Source organism: Peromyscus eremicus, chromosome 3, assembly GCF_949786415.1.
Source record: "Peromyscus eremicus chromosome 3, PerEre_H2_v1, whole genome shotgun sequence".
In the NCBI taxonomy this organism is placed as follows: domain Eukaryota; kingdom Metazoa; phylum Chordata; class Mammalia; order Rodentia; family Cricetidae; genus Peromyscus; species Peromyscus eremicus.
The window spans coordinates 49280921-49299366 of NC_081418.1; the positions used below are offsets into that span (position 1 = coordinate 49280921).

Below are 18446 nucleotides of genomic sequence, written 5' to 3' on the forward strand. Positions count from 1 at the left end.
AATTTAAAGTAGTTTTTAGTTTGCAAAGATAATTTGCTCTGAAATAATTTATTCTCTTGGAAGATTGATTGTTCAAGTACTATCATGTTGGACAATATTGCAAGGAAAGATACAAGTGTAGATCATGGCCAGCCCAGACCTCCATCAAACAGAACAGTGCAGTCACCAAATTCATCAGTGCCGTCTCCAGGCCTTGCAGGTAAAGGCGCCTTTTGGATTTGTAAATGTTTGCTAGTATTTACTCATACTTTTACTCATAATCATTAAAAATTCTTCTCTGCCTCATTTTTGGTGGTGGGGGGAGGTTCCGCCTCGTTTTTAAAATGATAATGATAACTGTATCTTGAGGCTTCCCTTTCTATATATTTTATGTGTGTATGTATTTCCTCCTGTATGCCATAGTGCACATGCGGAAGTCAGAGGACAACTTGGAGTTGATTTTCACCTTCCACTAAGTGGGCTTCAAACTCAGATTGTCAGGCTTGGTGACAAGTGCTTTGACCTACTGAGCCCACCTCGCCATCCTGAGTTTTTATACCATGTAAAATTAGTACTCTTCACAAAGAAAAAAACAAAGGTTAAACTTTTGTACTTCTTCAGTGTCAGCAAAATTTATTGGCATTATAGGAACCAATGAGCAAATTTTTATCATACCCTCATTAATATAGTTGCCTGTGATATGGTCTCTTCTAGAATGTAATTTCTCTAGAGTCAAATTTTATTAATACAATACACAAGAAGAGAGCAGTCTTTGGTGGTTTGTTTATTCATTGTTGTTTAGTTGTGTTTATAATGGCTTAATATAAGGAGGTTGAGAGATGCCTCAGTGGTTAAGAGCACTTCCTGTTCCTGCGTCATACCAGCTTTTCCAGCACCCACATGGTGGCTTACAACTGCCTTATACTGTAACTTCAGTGCTGGCCTCCCCGAGCGTTGCATGCATGTGGTACACTTATGTACATGCAGGCAGAGCACTCAATTCACATAAAAGTAAATGTTTTTAAAAAATAATATTTTATAACCCGGGCTGTGGTGGTGAAACCATGGTGTGAACACTCTCCCACTGAGCTATACACTTGTAGAACATAAACTATAAAAACAGAAGGCCTCGAAGTAACAGCTGCACTGCTTGCTAGGTGATGGAGGCCACAGCTGGGCTTTGAATTCTCACCCCCATAGGGAAGAGCGTGCTCACACCTAAGGAAACACCTCTGAGAGGGGCTAGGATATTTCAAGGTTCAGAGCCGCAGCAGCCAGCCTGGGCACCAGAAGCAGCCGTAAACATGTGCATGTCACAAATAAGTCTACGTTTGATACTAACAAAGGGAAAGCCGTGACTAAGTTTTGATTCACACAGCTACTGACTAGGTGTCCTTAAGAGCACTGCTTAGGCTGGGTGTGGTGGCACACGCCTTTAATCCCAGCACTCTGGGGAACTCAGAGGCAGGTGAATGTTTCAGTTTCAGGCCAGTCGGGACTAAGTGGTGAGTCCCTGTCTTAAAGGAACAAGCCGGGCAGTGGTGGCGCACGCCTTTAATCCCAGCCCTTGGGAGGCAGAGGCAGGTGGATCTCTGTGAGTTCGAGGCCAGTCTTGTCTACCGAGTGAGTTCCAGGACAGCCAAGATTACACAAAGAAACTCTGTCTCAAAAAACCTAATAACAACAACAACAACAATAATAATAATAATAATAATAATAATAATATATACCTACTTGTTTCCTCCAAGAAACACTCTAGATATTACTCCTGGAAACGTGACGTAGCAGGTGTCTCTTGTGTGACTTCCTGAGGAGACATGAACAGACACATCCGGATAATGAGCTGGTGACAAGCCAGAGAAAGAATTGCATCCAGGTCTAGCCTGGTGACCCAGTGAGAGCTCATTGAGCTCCCCAGACCCTGCCCAGGGTGGTTGATAGCTCGCCAAGCCGGCTCCTGGGCCACCTGCATAGTTTGCAGGCCCTCCACCAAAGAATCTCTTCTGTCCCAGCACTTGCCTATGGGAATGTCCTAACTGTCTGAATCTTAACTTCTTGAGCATCCTGAATTTTGAAAAGTTTCATTAGCCTCGTATTTGTCCGCATCTTCCTGAGTCTTAGGAGCCTCCCTTTTCCCTGGAGGAGAGACTCTCTCAGTTCTGAGGAAGTTAGCCATACAACAGCATCTACGTGGAATAATGGAAAGGAGTGAACTTAATTTTTCTGCAATGTGACCAAAAAATAAAGTGGTTACAAAATTTAAGTGGAGATTCTTATTTTAAATGTGAATTTACAATCAAATAAAGGACAAGTACATATGAATAAATTAGAATGTACTTGTTGCTGCTGAAAGACACAGAAACGGGTATTTCCTACACAGTAAAGCCATCCAACAAAACAGACTAAACAAAAATGTTTCCTCTCTCCAGTCATCATGAGAAGAGTCTAAACAGGATTTGGTTTCTTACTACTGAATTAGCCAAGATTTGAATTGTGACAATATCATTGATGAAAATGTCATCAGATACTTTCATAGGTACTGATAGTATAACTTGGCAAAACATTTCTGAAGGCATTGTGGCAATAATCCTAAGACTAACATTTATCTACTATGGACTGCCAGACCCTGGACAGATTACTGTATACCCTATACTGCCTCCAGAGTATAGATTTTACTTAATATTATTACCCTTACTTACTTGTGTCTGTACACATGTATATAAGTGCCACAGCATGCACATGGAGGTCAGAAGACAGCTTATAGGAATCTATTCTCTTTTTCCACCATGTGTGGGTCCTGGGGATCTAGATTAGGTCATTAGACTTGGCAGCAAGTCGGTCCACCTCCTGAGCCATCTCAGCAGCCTGAGCATAGACCCTTTGTTATGACAGCAGTTCAGAACCTCTCTTTCCCCCCCCCCCCCCCAGTTGCTTCACATCAGAATCTAACTTTCGCTTCTCCCACTAATTGTTCTGCTTTGGTTCCAGGGATTGAGCTCGGGTTGTCAGGGTTGCTGACCAGTACCTTAAACCTCTACGCCATTCTGCCGTCCCCTTGACCACCTTATATATTAGTCCTTTGTCTTCTGTAGTTCTCACTGGCACTGTAATCCTCTACTCTACTGCAAGGTAGACTTGATGAAAATGTTTTACTAGTACTTCAGGTTGAGAGTATGGAGATAGCCAGTAATGCTCAGACCTTCTTACTGGCCAGAAGTTAATAGTACCATGACTATAAACTTTTGGTGTAACAAAATATTAAAGATGTGCTATTGTTTCATAGAATTTTATTGGATGTTCCTGGTTTTGGTAAAATTTAAGTAAACACACTCAACAAACCTGAACACATAATTGTTAATTCACTTATGTACGTCTATTTCCTCCTCCTCAGGACCTGTTACTATGACTAGTGTCCATCCCCCAATACGTTCACCTAGTGCCTCCAGCGTTGGGAGCCGAGGAAGGTAAATAGATTTAACCATATTTACTAGTATAGTCTTTCCTCAGTATCCACAGAGAATTGGTTCCAGGACCCATCTCAGCCTGCAGATGCTCAAGTCTTTTAGGTGGTACAGTATTTGTATGTGACCTGCACATATATTTGTGTATGCTTTAAATCATCTCTTAGTTACTGATAGTGCCTAATACAATGTGATTGTCTTGTAAAACTTGTTATATTGCATTGTCTAGAGAGCAACGACACTCACCTCACCCCCCAAATAGTCTGTACATGTTCAGTTACAGGCCCGTTCCCTCCCATCATGTGAAGGCCATGGACATGAAGAGCCAACTAACAGTGCATAAATAGCTTGCAGTTGTCCATGTTTTGATACTTGGTGCATCTTTTTTACTGTTGATTTTTAACTAATATTTTAATACAATAGGGTGGTTAAACTAGCACAACTTTAATCTTTAAAGATAGGAAGTATTTTTCTAAATGCTAAAACTAAGATAGTATTTGACATGCTAGCAAAGACAAAAGTAGTTATAGTAATATGTAGATAAATTTAGGAAAAAGCAATATTTTCCTTACTGGTTTTTGTTGTTGTTGTTGTTGCTGCTGCTGTTTTGTTTTGAGACAGGCTATCACATGGTCAGGAACTCACTGATAGATGGGGCTGGCCTCTTAACTTGTGACGATGCCCATGCCTCTGTCTCTGAGTGAAGAAGCAATCTTTCCTTCATTGTTCTATGACTGTTAGAATGATCAAACATTGGTTCTAATTTAAAAGAAATTCTTTACAATTAAGTTCCTTCTTTAAGTTGATATTTAATTCTGCCCTCACTGTGTTTGAAAGTTACTTCTAGAGGTAAACCCCGTTTTTTTTTTGGTTTTTGGGCTTTTTTTTAATCATCTGAAAGCAGCATTCTCTAGGAGGAAGATGGCCTGTAGTCCCATAGGAACAAACTGGCTAATGGTGCAAGGTTTCTGTCCAGCTACTCCCTTTAAAGAGCAACCACCAACAAATGATGTTCTAGTGTCTTAACACAAACTGTGCATGAAGGCCCGGAGTTCTTATTGTCCCCAGAGTTCTTGTGACTAGACAGGGAATTGGGAAAGAGTAAAACGATGTTAGTTCTAAGACCCCAGATCTAGCTGAGCAGTTAGAGAGCCTAAGAATACTTAAATTAGATTTTACATACCTTTTCAGATACATGATAAATCTATTTGAAAGCTTAGTCTGTAGGCCTTTCTGGTATCAAGGAAATTGGTGTTAATACTAATCATTCACTGCTGATATAAAATGTGGTTATTCTTGTGAAGTTACATTATTGCAGGATGTTCTTCAGTTTACTACTTTTTAGGTTGTCTAATTTTGTATCCCTCTCTTCCTTTCTCCCTCATAGCTCTGGCTCTTCCAGCAAACCAGCAGGAGCTGATTCTACACACAAAGTCCCAGTAGTCATGTTGGAGCCAATCCGAATAAAACAAGAAAACAGTGGACCACCTGAAAATTATGATTTTCCTGTTGTGATAGTAAAACAAGAATCAGATGAAGAATCTAGAACTCAAAATGTAATTACATCAGTGCTTACAGTACTCTTTCCATTTAAGAGGCAAGAAAAGGGTAGTCCTGATACAACACCCACAAAGTAGACTGTAGTATGAGAACAGAAGCTCCACAGGCATCTGTGGAGGGGAAAACCATATGGACAGTAGTCAAAGGATCTTACAGCCCCATGGGGACTGGCATTAGTGATGGGTACCAAGAGAATTTAGCAAACTGCGAGAGACTTACTGTAATAATGGAGATAAACTAGGCACAGTAGTGTGTGCTTCCGATGGATTCTAGCTACTCAGAGGCTGAGGCAGAATTCCCACATTGCATTTAGAAAAGAAGAGGAAGGAGAAAGGAAAGACGAGACAGTGGAACAAGCTCAATTGTCCAACTTAGATTGATTGATTGGTTTTGTTTATATGAATGTCTTGCCCGCCTGTGTGTCCACCACATGTGTGTCTGATATCTGTACAGGTCTGTACAAGGTGTGGAACTGGAGGTACCGGTGATTGTGAGTGAGCCACCATGCGCGTCGTGGGAACTGAACCCGAGTTCTCCACTGAGCTAGCTCTCTAGACACCAAACTAAAACTATTTTAAATTACATTGTGTGTGTGTGTGTGTGTGTGTGTGTGTGTCTCGAGGGGGGTGAGGGAGTGTCAGGGGGCATGTGGAAGTCAAGACAACTTGCTGAACTAGAGTCTCTCCTACTCTGGAAGTTCCAAGGAGTGAACTCAGGTTTTCTGATAACCTTTTCCCACTAAGCAAACTTGTTGTCCTGGAACAAATTAAATTTGGAAATAATTACCTCCAAAGAATGTCTATGTTTAATTATATCCACATTTGTTACTTTCAAATTTCAGAAACAAAATTTAAAGGAGATAAATAAAAGCTTCTGGTTTTGATTAGGAATTTTCACCATCCTAGGGTCAAACACAGAATTTAGTTTAATCCTGGCAGAATAATATTTGTGTCTGTATTAATTAAACTTCTGTTGCTATGATGAAACACCGTGACCAAAAGCAGCTTGGGGAGGAAAGAGTTTATTTAGTTTATTCTTCCACTTCACAGTTCATCAAAGGATGGTAGGACAGGAACTCAAAATGGGTCAGGCATCTGGAGGAAGGAACTGGTGCACAGGCCGTGGAGGGTGCTGCTTACTGGCTTGTTCAACCTGCTTTCTAATAGAACCCAGGACCACTGGCCCAGGGATGGCACCATCCACAATGGGCTGGACCCTCCCCCATCAATTACTATTAAGAAAATGCCCTACAGGCTAGCCTACAACCCGATCTTATGGAGGCATTTTCTAAATTGAGGGTCCCTCCTCTCAGATGACTTCAGCTTGTCAAGTTGACATAAAACTAGCCAGCATAGTGTCTGAAACGTAATTTGAATTAGTAGCTTCAGTAAACCATCTTTACAGTTCATGTGATTGACTTCCACACTGCCCACTTTGTCTTTAAAAGATTAAAAGATCACTTTCAAAACATGCATGCATGCATACATAAATAATAATGTTCTCTCTCTTGGTTGCAGACTAACTATCCAAGAAGTATACTTACTTCCCTCCTCTTAAACAGCAATCAGAGCTCTGCTTCTGAGGAAGCTATGTTAAGATCTGATGCTCCTGATAGCACAGGAGATCAACCTGGACTTCATCAGGAAAATTCCTCAAATGGAAAGCCTGAGTGCCTGGATGCCTCCCAGAAGTCCCCTGTGCATGTCGGGGAGACAAGGAAGGAGGATGACCCCAATGAAGACTGGTGTGCAGTTTGTCAAAATGGAGGGGAACTCCTTTGCTGTGAAAAGTGTCCTAAAGTATTCCACCTCACTTGTCACGTGCCCACATTGACAAATTTCCCGAGGTAAAACAGTGCTTCTCTCTGAAGTATAAAGCGTATTGTTAGGAGTGTGGCATAGTGCTAGAGCTTCTTGGCTAGCATACACATGGCCCAGAGTGCTGTTCCCCACTGCTGCAAGGAAATAGAAGAAGTCCCAGCACTCTAGAGGAAAATGGATGTAACTGGAAGCAGTGACATGGGAGTGGAAGGAGAGAGTAAAGGGAGAGAAGGGGGAGAAGAGGGTAAGGTGGGAGGAAGAGCTTTTTAAATGTAACAGTCGTTACAAATTTTTGACAATTGTTAATAACACAAAACCTTTATAAAGATTAAATTCCATTTGGCACAAATGCATACTTGAAAGTCCCTAACTCTGATCTACAGTTTCCTGTTCGCTGATTCCCAGTGTTTGTGCCTCTCAGAAAGCTCATCTGTTGTGATAAATAATAATGGGCCCTAGCTGGCCTTGGTGGCACACACCTCTAACCAAGCATGAGGAGATAGAGAGGGGAGGATCAGAAGTGTGATGTTTAGTCAGACTTTAATACTATTAACTTCTTAGACCTTTGCATCAAATTTCTTCCATTTCTTCTCCATACTGCTTTGTACCTAGTAGTAAGTGATAAATAGACAGAGAATAAAACCCATGCCAAAGAAACATGTCATAGATGGCCTGCAGGTGGTGGGAAGGGTGGGAAAGAGAGACCTGATATACTCAGAACTCAAAGGTACGTTATCCCAACAGTGGAGAATGGATTTGTACTTTCTGCCGAGACTTATCTAAGCCAGAAGTTGAATATGATTGTGATGTTCCCAGTCATAACTCAGAAAAAAGGAAAACCGAAGGCCTTACTAAATTAACACCAATAGATAAAAGGGTAAGTTTTTGAACATTTCCACACTAGGGTATTAATTAGTATTAGTATTTTTGTTGCATGTGTTGATTTTTATACTGAATTCTTTGTCCTTTAAGTCTCTCCTTTTTTCCCCCTTTCCTTCTACACGCAGAAGAATACAAATTTTAAATAATCAGTAACAAGCTCTGTGTGTGTGTGTCTGTGTCTGTCTGTCTGTCTGCACTCATCTGGGATCTAACCCATGCCTCTACACATGGAGGCCAGAGGTTGACCTAACATATCTTTCTTTTTTGCTTTCCACTTTTTTTTTTTTTTTTTTTTTTTGGTTTTTCAAGACAGGGTTTCTCTGTGTAGTTTTGGTGCGTGTCCTGGATCTCGATTTGTAGACCAGGCTAGCCTTGAACTCACAGAGATCTGTAGCTAGAGTTTTCCTGACTGGCCCACAGTCAGGACAAATCTCTATCACCTGCCAGTCCCACAGCCTCAGACCCGACCAAGTAAACACAGAGACTTAAATTGGTTACAAACTGTATGGCCGTGGCAGGCTTCTTGCTAACTGTTCTTACAGTTTAAATTAATTCATTTCCATAAACCTATCCCTTGCCACATGGCTCGTGGCTTACCAGGATCTTCACATGCAGCTTGTCATGGTGGCAGCTGGCAGTGTCTCTCTGACTCAGCCTTCCACTTCCCAGCTTTATTCTCCTCCTTGCCCCGCCTATACTTCCTGCCTAGCCAACGGCCAATCAGTGTTTTATTGATTAATTAGCAACACATTTGCCATACATCCCACAGCACTTCCCCCCTTTTTTTTTTTTTTTCAAAAAGGAAGGTTTTAACCTTAACAAAGTAAAATTACATATAGGCCGGGCGGTGGTGGCGCACGCCTTTAATCCCAGCACTCGGGAGGCAGAGCCAGGCGGATCTCTGTGAGTTCGAGGCCAGCCTGGGCTACCAAGTGAGTTCCAGGAAAGGCGCAAAGCTACACAGAGAAACCCTGTCTCAAAAAACCAAAAAAAAAAAAAAAAATTACATATAATTTGGGAATTTGGGCGTAGCTTCTCTTACTACTTCCTGCTGGAGGGGGGCGCTGTATCTTATGGGGAAACAAAGAAAATTTTAGAATTATGGAATAGTCCATGAGGCTGTATCGTCTGAGCCAGATACCTTCAAACCATTCTGGATGTTGGATCATCTGGGCCATGGTGTCATTGGAGACCTTCAGGGGGTCTTGGCTGGTCAAACCTGATGTATCTTAATCTTGAACAAATCCATAGCCTCTGGCTTTCTGTAGGAACAAAAGAGACTCTTTTCCAAAGCAACATATCCTTATATCCAAATTTTGAAGTCAAGGTATCTTTAAAATATACATTTTGGCATAACTCAACAGCTTTTACAATCAAATGTTTTTCTGCAGTTAAAAATCCCAAAGACAACACAATCCAGATTCTCTGTGTAATATTCATCTTCACGTGGCTTATTTTTTATACTACCTTTACTGTCTCTTTAAAGACTTTATTTTTTAAAACTATGTATTTGTTTCTATAACTCTATATATCACCTTTTTTGTCTCTTTCAAGCCTACGTATATTTTACACACATTGTAAACTATTACATCTGAATCTGTCTTATTGTGAATTTATTGCTTTAAACTGCAGCAGCTGTGGCTGCTGGCTCTGCCCACCTCAGCTTCCCAGCATGGCTACGTTTACCACCAGCTCTGGGAGCTATCATGGGTCTATGCTTTTATCCAAGCAGCATGTAGTCCAGAAACCTCTTTTTTTGTTTTGTACCTGCAAAGGCTAAATCCACCATGCAGCTTAATGTGCCATTTGCAGAGGCCTCATTCCCGCCATAGGGGAATGCAGGTCGAGCACACACTCTAGGAACCCGTCAGTAGCTCAAACCAGCAGCTGCCACTCATTTGAGAGAGACAATTAGGAACTGTTTTTAGCTCCGTTTTAGAATCTTTTTTTCTCAGTTTTTAGGTGGAAACTCTTGCCACCACGTTGGACGCCATTTGTAGCTAGAGTTTTCCTGACTGGCCCACAGTCAAGGCAAATCTCTATCACCTGCCAGTCCCACAGCCTCAGACCCGACCAAGTAAACACAGAGACTTAAATTGGTTACAAACTGTATGGCCGTGGCAGGCTTCTTGCTAACTGTTCTTACAGTTTAAATTAATTCATTTCCATATAAACCTATCCCTTGCCACATGGCTCATGGCTTACCAGGATCTTCACATGCAGCTTGTCATGGTGGTAGCTGGCAGTGTCTCTCTGACTCAGCCTTCCACTTCCCAGCTTTATTCTCCTCCTTGCCCCGCCTATACTTCCTGCCTAGCCAACGGCCAATCAGTGTTTTATTGATTAATTAGCAACACATTTGCCATACATCCCACAGCAGAGATCCACCTGGCTCTGCCTCCCATCTTATTTTTGAGACAAGGCTTGTCCCTGAACTTGAAGCTCCTGGGGCTAGGCTATCACTTGTCTCCTCCTCCTCTCTCACGCTAGAGTTACAGCTGGATGCCACCATGCCTGGCTTTTTTACTTGGGTGCTAAGGATCCAAATCTGGGTCCTTGTGCTTACATAGAACTGTAGCTTCTTAATTAAACACAAGAAAACTTACCTAGGTAATTTAAAATACTATACTTGAACAGAATGAATTGTATGTCCTTCGTAGATAGAGCTGGGCTTTGGTTTGGAGGGGTAGTGCTAGAAGACAGCCTCAGGTGAATTTATTTTAAACATACTCTCTCATTGCTCTGGGGTTTAGGGATCAGGGTAGGCTGCCTGGGCGGTGAGCCCTAAGGTGCCACCATTCTCCACATCTATATTGCTGGGATTTTAAGTATGCATTAGCACATCTAGCTTTCTTACATTCCATCTTGGAACTCACTCAGCCCAGGCACTCCTCACTCTACTGACTGTCCACCTAAAGCTTCCTTTTTTCTTTTCTTTCTTTCTCTTTTTTAACCTAAGGACACACTCTATAGGTCCGGCTAAACTAGAACTGTCCGTGTGCCATATCCTAGCCTTGAGTTCACAACTTTGCAAGTACCTGTGATTACAGGTCACCATGCCCAGCTTTGTTTTTGATTTTTTTTTTTTTTTTTTTTTTTTTTGGAGACAGGATGTCACTGTTAGTACAGTCTGTCATCAGATGGTGATCCTCCTGCCTCAGCTTCCCATCCCTAGGTTTATAGGAATGAGATATAATGCCTAGCTTTAGTCTAAGCTTTTAAATTTTGCCCACTTTAATTTTTGTCCTGTTTCATTTTTTATCACTAATTGATTTTGTTTCTCAGAATCTTTTGAGAATTGACAGCAAGATTGACTTTTTGATTCAATGTTCCTGGAAATAATTCCATACTTGGACCACATGAAAATTTATTTAACATTTAACTATAATTTTTTATTAGTAAAGAATTTATCAAAATACATTTTATAAAAGAATAAGCCATGCAGTGGTATCACACACCTTTGATCTCAGCACTGAGCAAGTGGATCTCTGTGAGTTCCAGGACATCTTGGGCTACACAGAGAAACCATGTCTCAACCTCTTCTCCCCCCCTCCCCCCCAAAAAAAGAGAAACAATCTGAGAATTGGCGTGTAAGACAGGGAACCTGCACTCATTGCCAGTACTGTAGATGTTCACTGGGAGGCGGTCACTGGCCTGAGAGGAGGAAGTGGCCGAGCTCACAACAGGCTGTCTCTGTTTACAAGTCAGGGCTTACAGGGAAAAGGCTCTGCACTGCATTGCTTCCTCCAGTGACTGCTGATTCACACAGCTGGACTAGAATGATGGGGTGAGGGTGGGGAGGCAGTTTTGTCTTGAGGAACTCAAAATGTGTGTTTTCTAGTGAGATTGGTTTATTGACCTAATTACAAGAACTCTCCTATCCATATTTCCTAAGTTGTTAGTTAATGGAAAACAAAACCTAAAGATTGAGTGTATTTGTCTGTATCTGTCTTCCTTCCTTCCTTCTTTCCCTCCTTTCTTTCTTTTTTGTTTAGGTTTTTGGTTTTTCTAAATAGGGTTTCTGTGTAGCCCTGACTATCCTGGAACTCGGTCTGTAGACCAGGCTGGCCTTGAACTCAAAGAGATCTGCCTGCCTCCTGAGTGCTGGGATTAAAGGTGTGCACCAGCACTGCCTGGCTAGATTTAATGTTTCTTATGTATTCCTCAGGCTTTAATTTTTATTCTGAGGCCTGCGAATTGTTTTAGGAAATAAGCTATGATTTCATTGTTTTTATTATTTGTGTTTTTCACTAGAAATGTGAACGCCTGCTTCTGTTTCTTTACTGCCATGAAATGAGCCTGGCTTTCCAAGACCCTGTTCCTCTAACTGTAAGTATTAGTGTCATTTGTACTTGTTTACATGGTCGGATAATTTTTTTTTTAATTTGATTTATGAGAACCTGATTTCTTTATCATTTCAATAATTTCTTGTATCTAATACAATTTTTTTTTGTGGGTGGTCCTGTGGGGAGTGTGTCCAGGTATTGGACGGGACGGGGCACAGATCAACCTTGAATGTGGTTTTGTGAGACAGGATCTCTCCGTGGGATTTAGGACTCATGGATTAGTCCAGGCTGGCTCTCCAGTAATCCACGGGAATCTTCCTGTCTCTGCTTCCTCAGGGCTGGGTTTCTAAGTATGTGCTGTCATGCCTGGCGTTTTACATGGGTGCTGTGGTCAGATCATGTCCTCAGGGTGCATAGTAAGCACTTGGCTGACTGATCTTTCTCCCCAGACTCCTAATCCAGATCTTACACACACACACACACACACACACACACACACACACACACACACACACTCACACACTGCTTTCATCTTAAATACAAGCTATTTTTTTTTTTTTTTTTTTTTTTGCTTTTCAAGACAGGGTTTCTCTGTGTAGCTTTGTGCCTTTCCTGGATCTCGCTCTGTAGCCCAGGCTGGCCTCGAACTCACAAAGATCCTCCTGGCTCTGCCTTCCGAGTGCTGGGATTAAAGGTGTGCGCCACCGCCGCCGCCGCCGCCGAGCTTTTTTTTTTAATTAATTTTTTTAGTTGTCATAATGAAACCAAGTATTTTATATGCTGTTTTCAAACATAGACATCATTCAGTTTGCTCATTTTCTCACATTCACACGCACACCCTCACTATCCTCCTAGATAGTGTCTTCTCCCACTGATTGCCTTCCTCTCCCCAAGCCTTCTGCTTCCTTGTAGTACATGTGTGTGCACCTGCATTTATGTATGTGGGAGGTTGGGGGGAGGTGTTAAATCTAAATTCCACATAAGACAGAGGACAGAATTTGTCTTTTGTTTTCCCACTACCCTGTCTTGTTTCCTCTCTACCACTTTTAAGGCTCTTCCTCCCTCCACATAGTTCCACTTACGTACCATATGTAGTATTTCATTTTCTCTCATTTAGTTCACTTGACATGATGATATCAAGTTTTATTCATCATCCTACAAGTGACGTAATTTCACTAAACAGATGAATGTTAATGGCAATTGGCTGATACTTTCTGTTTGTTTCTTGGATATCCTTCTCATCCCACCCAGATTATTGCAAGTATGGAATAACTTTGGTACCTTTACAGTATCAGAAAGGATCCCATACCTAAACTATGTTCTCTTTCTGTGGTACCTGAAGCTCTCTCTGAAACTGAATAAATGTGGTTGTGGTTGGGTTGGGTTTGGTTGGGTTTTCTAAGACTGGATCTCCTGTTTCCCAGGTTGGCCTCAAAACAGTGTAGAGGGAGAATGACCTTGAATTTCCTGACCCTCCCACCTCCACCTCCCAATTACATTTCTGTTTGTGGTTTGTTGGGTTTTAAAAATTAATGCAAACTAGAAAGAAGAAAACTCATAAATAATTTAACTTGGGATAGTCAATTTTATGTTAGAAAATATTGCAGTTAAGCCCATTATTTTGTACAGTGAATATGTATCTCACTGTGTAGCCCATGTTGGCCTGGAACTTGAAGGGATCCCACTGCATCACCATGTCTATTTCTAATATTTGAGTTTTTGGAAGTAAGACTTTTCTTAGGGTACTGTGGATTGAACCCGGGGCTTACATATACAGCTACTAAACTACAGCCCCAGCCCCAAAAAGGAAATAAGTACTTGAGGAGAAAGGATCTTTCAAACCCAAAAGAGGTGGAAGTTTGCGTTGCCAGTACATACTTAAAAATGTAACCCAAAATTGTTGCTTTTTATGATTCTGGCTTACCAGTAGCAACAGCCACAAGTTAATAACCCCTTTTTCTTGATGTAAATCATTTGATAAAATCCCCTCATTAATCCTCTGAAATTGCCAGGATTATTCATTGGGAATATAAACTGATTTTCATCAGGTTTAACGTTTTCAGGGTCATGCTATTGAGTGTCAGAACTGAGGATCAGGCCCTTCACTACTTGAAATAGTACAAGACAAAATCACTTTGATCCATCCTTTTTAAATGGGTGTTTGTTTGCTTGTTTAAGAAACAGAGTCTTGCTCTGTAGCCTCTGATGGCCTAGAACTCTCACTATCTAGACCAGGCTGGTCTGGAACTCATAGAGATTCTCCTGAATCTGCCTCCCCAGTGCTGGTATTAAAGACATGCACCAACACCACAACCAGGCCTCTCCATCAGATTTACCAGATAGCTTTGCTAGATACAGCAACCATGAACCATGCGTCACAATTACTCAATTTTTTTTTTCTTTCTTTCTTTCTTTTTTTTTTGAGATTGGGTCTCAGTGTCTCACTGTGTACCCCTGGCTAGCCTGGAATTTGCTATATAAATCAGGCTGGCCTCCAACTCATAGATCTGCCTGCCTTTGCCTCCCAGGTGCTGGGATTAAAGGCATGCCCCACTATGCACATTTTAATAATTACTTTGTATTTAATAATGAAGAGGGAGCATATAGAAGATTTAAAAGGAAACACATGACGGCATTTTCCATTAAAAGTCATTGCTGCTGGGCGGTGGTGGCGCACGCCTTTAATCCCAGCACTCGGGAGGCAGAGCCAAGCGGATCTCTGTGAGTTCGAGGCCAGCCTGGGCTACCAAGTGAGTTCCAGGAGAGGCACAAAGCTACACAGAGAAACCCTGTCTCGAAAAACCAAAAAAAAAAGTCATTGCTAATTAGGTCATAGGGTACTTCTGCTTTTAGTTTGCCAAGCAGCTCCATACTGATGTCTATAATGAATCGATTGATATTCCCACCAGCAGTGTAGAAGAGTTCGCTTTTCCCATATCCATCAGCATTCCCCCCTATCCACCCCCTCACCCCCGTTTGTGTGTGTGTGTGTGTGTGTGTGTGTGTGTGTGTGTGTGTGTGTGTTCGTGTTCATTCCTTAATGGTAACCGTTCTGACTGGGGTAGAATCTCAATGTAATTTCAGTTTTTACTTTCCTGATAGCTAAGGTTATTAAACATTTTTTTCTTAATGTTTATTGGCCATTTATACTTATTTCATCTCTTCTGATTTATATGTTCAGAGATGCTTGCACATTCACATTTATTATAGCATTGTTCACAATAGCTGATAGAATAAGCCTAGCTGTCCATCAGCAGGTGAAAGGATTTAAAAAATGCTGTGTGTTTACATAATGAATTTTTAGTCAGCTATAAAGAATTAAATTATGTCATTTTCTAGAAAATAGATACAAATAGAGATAATCCTATGAAATGAAATGCAGAAGATGTTGCATATTTTCTCTCAATTATGGGTCTCTTGGTTTTTTTTTTTTTGTTTTGTTTTGTTTTTGTTTGTTTGTTTGTTTTTTTGTTTTTTTTTTTGGTTTTTCGAGACAGGGTTTCTCTGTGTAGCTTTGCGCCTTTTCTGGAACTCACTTGGTAGCCCAGGCTGGCCTCGAACTCACAGAGATCCGCCTGGCTCTGCCTCCCGAGTGCTGGGATTAAAGGCATGCGCCACCACCGCCCGGCCTATGGGTCTCCTGGTATTCCATACGCGTCTATGACCTGAAAGCTGATGGGATCTGGGCATTTAGGAGGGGAGACTTTGGGGATAGGAGAAGGGGAATGTGGGCTAAAGGGAAGAAGGGGGATATGGTCATGATACATTATATACATATATGATGCACTTAAAACTACCTGTGTGATACCCAACACTGTGTACAATGAATATATACCAATATGAAGTGTTCGTTTTTTAGAGAAAGTGCCACAAAACCTGTGTATGAAACACAGTAGGTACTTGGAAGTGTTGATGAACAGATTTGCTTCTTGATTTTGTTTTCCACCAGTGACGAAATAATGTGAAGAAAAATAGCATGTGTTATAGGACCAGGTACAATCTACTTATTTATATTATAATAATTCATTTGTTTTGTAAGGTGCCTGATTATTATAAAATAATTAAAAACCCAATGGACTTGTCAACCATCAAGAAAAGACTTCAGGAGGATTATTGCATGTATACAAAGCCTGAAGATTTTGTAGCTGATTTTAGATTGATCTTTCAGAACTGTGCTGAATTCAATGAGGTGAGATGGGGAGAGGCGACAGCAGTGTGAAGAGTAATCTTACCCCAGACAGCTCCAACAGTGAGGTGCCCACAGTGTCTGTGCTTCAGGGTTGCCGGGGTATGAAGGAAGTTACTAGGAAGACTTAGACACACTTGATTTGCAGTTTATCATGTACTAAGTCCAAAGGCAAGACACCTCATACCAAGATAGTTTAGAGTGTATATAAGTATTTGCCATTCCTTCCTTTTATTTTGCAAACTGTGTACTTTTAGACTGATTTCTGTGCTTATCTTGAAATAGTAAGAATGTACCAAAAGTTCTTGTTTACCAGTCTTCTGAGTCCCTTTGAACTGTGTCTTTCTTGTTGGTTCTGCTTGTTCTTCTGTTGTACCACATTTTTTCATTCGTGAGATCCCTGTCCATGATGATCTTGTCATCTTGCTGATGTGATCTATCCCTATCATTACCACCTCTTTTTCGAATGATTCATGAAAAAGTCTTACTTATTAGCGGGCCTTCTCTAGACTTTATGTAGCCCCCACTAGCTGTGTGCCAGAAAGGAACAGAATTGTGAGAGGTTATTTTTATTGACTAAAATGTTGGTCTTTTGGCTTTTAATTCCTATCTTTATTTTATCCCACAGCCTGATTCGGAAGTAGCCAATGCTGGTATAAAACTTGAAAGCTATTTTGAAGAACTTTTAAAGAATCTTTATCCAGAAAAAAGGTTTCCAAAACTAGAATTCAGGAATGAACCAGAAGATATTAAGTTCAGTGATGACTCGGATGATGACTTTGTGCAGCCCCGGAAGAAGCGTCTCAAGAGCCTGGAGGACCGCCAGCTGCTTAAGTGAGCAGCTTCCGGCCATACACTCTCTAAGAAAATTTTCTTTCCAAAATAAAAACAAAACTTTGTCAGTGATTTAACACCATGACAAAGGAGGGTTTGTGACCTCTCTGATGTGTGTTTGCTGTTTACTAGACTTTGGTTTTTAATAACCCATTTCTTTAACCTCTTGTCATTGGTAATTTAAAAAAGAGGAAGGAAGGAAATGTGTAGAAGAATAAAAGGAGGAAGAAAGATAAAAAAAGAAGAAACTGCAAAGAAAGAAAAGACATTCTTCCCACTTCTTGGATTTCATACAACAGTCGAGAATAAAAGCTACAATAGAAAGAAATAGATTTTGAAGTAAGTCGAGATTTTAGTGTGATATGAGTGTATGTGGTAATCCATTTTAGAATATTAATGCTACTACCCACTAATTATGGCCAACAATAAGAGTTAGGTTTACTGTGCTTAAAAGCAGCCCTCCCCAAACACGAGTGGGAAGAAGAGTCCTTTCCCGAGTGCCTGCTGGAAAGGTGTAGACAGATGCTCTTAAGACACCTAGTAGTGTCTATGTAAGATGGCAAATGCATTAAAGGAAATCAGGAAAAACAAATGTTTGCTTATTGGTTTTGTTCTTATCTTGTCTGTTGGAGATGCTGGGCATAGCAGGTCTTCAAGGCCATTCTTTGATGGATTCCTAGATCTACCTTTTCTTCAGCTTCCTTTAAGGAAGTAAGTGTGCATGTTAGCTGTTGCTGTTTGATTTTTTCCCCCCTACTGTGCAGGTGGTGCTTGTAGAGCAAGCCTCATGGTTTTCAGTGTGGCTTTTCTCTTGTTTGTTATTTTTGGGGCTTTTGTTTGTTTGTTTGTTTGTTTGTTTTATCGAGACAGGGCCTCACTATGTAGCCCTGGCTGTCCTGGAACTCACTGTGTAGACCAAGCTGGCCTTGAACTCAGAGATCCACCTGCCTCTACCTCCTGAGTGCTGGGATTAAAGGTGTGTGCCACTCTGCCCAGCTTGCAGTATGGCTTTTAGTAGTACCGTCAAATATAAAATACAATAGGGTACACATACAATATTTGATAGAAGATTTCAACTTGTGCCCTGGTGGCCACCCAGTTTAAGTTCCCTGAAAGGGCTTTCATCTGTCTTTATCATTTCAAGTGGAAAGTATATTGTGGGGTTTGGAAGAAATCAATTATGGGGGGTGGTGTAAGTGGGAAAAAATATTTTTTCTGAAGCATCTGTTTGCTGGCCTTCTGCTCACTTGTTTTTTTGTTTTTAACAGAACTCCATATTTTATCATTGATCTGCCTTTATTTAGAATTTAATTTCTTTTTGGGAGAGAGAAGAAAGATTTATTCCTTTTGCTTATTTGGTTTTTGGTGTTTTTGTTGTTTTGGGGTTTTTTTTGGGGGGAGGGGGCTGAGATGAACAAAGCACCAATGAGATTAAGAT

General features: G+C 41.0%; 1 protein-coding gene across 4 annotated transcripts in view; it reads left to right on the forward strand.

The window, feature by feature from the left end:
* The window catches only part of Trim24 (tripartite motif containing 24), a 112118-nt gene extending 95033 nt beyond the window's left edge, over positions 1-17085 (forward strand). For all 4 annotated transcript variants that reach the window (XM_059257578.1, XM_059257580.1, XM_059257577.1 and 1 more), the window contains exons 12-19: positions 64-199; positions 3371-3443; positions 4828-4996; positions 6518-6846; positions 7565-7697; positions 11957-12031; positions 16028-16177; positions 16803-17085. In XM_059257578.1, the coding sequence (XP_059113561.1) occupies positions 64-199; positions 3371-3443; positions 4828-4996; positions 6518-6846; positions 7565-7697; positions 11957-12031; positions 16028-16177; positions 16803-17012 (1275 nt within the window). In that variant the 3' untranslated portion in view covers positions 17013-17085. The remainder of the gene's footprint in view (positions 1-63; positions 200-3370; positions 3444-4827; positions 4997-6517; positions 6847-7564; positions 7698-11956; positions 12032-16027; positions 16178-16802) is intronic.
* The last annotated feature ends 1361 nt before the right edge of the window (positions 17086-18446 follow it).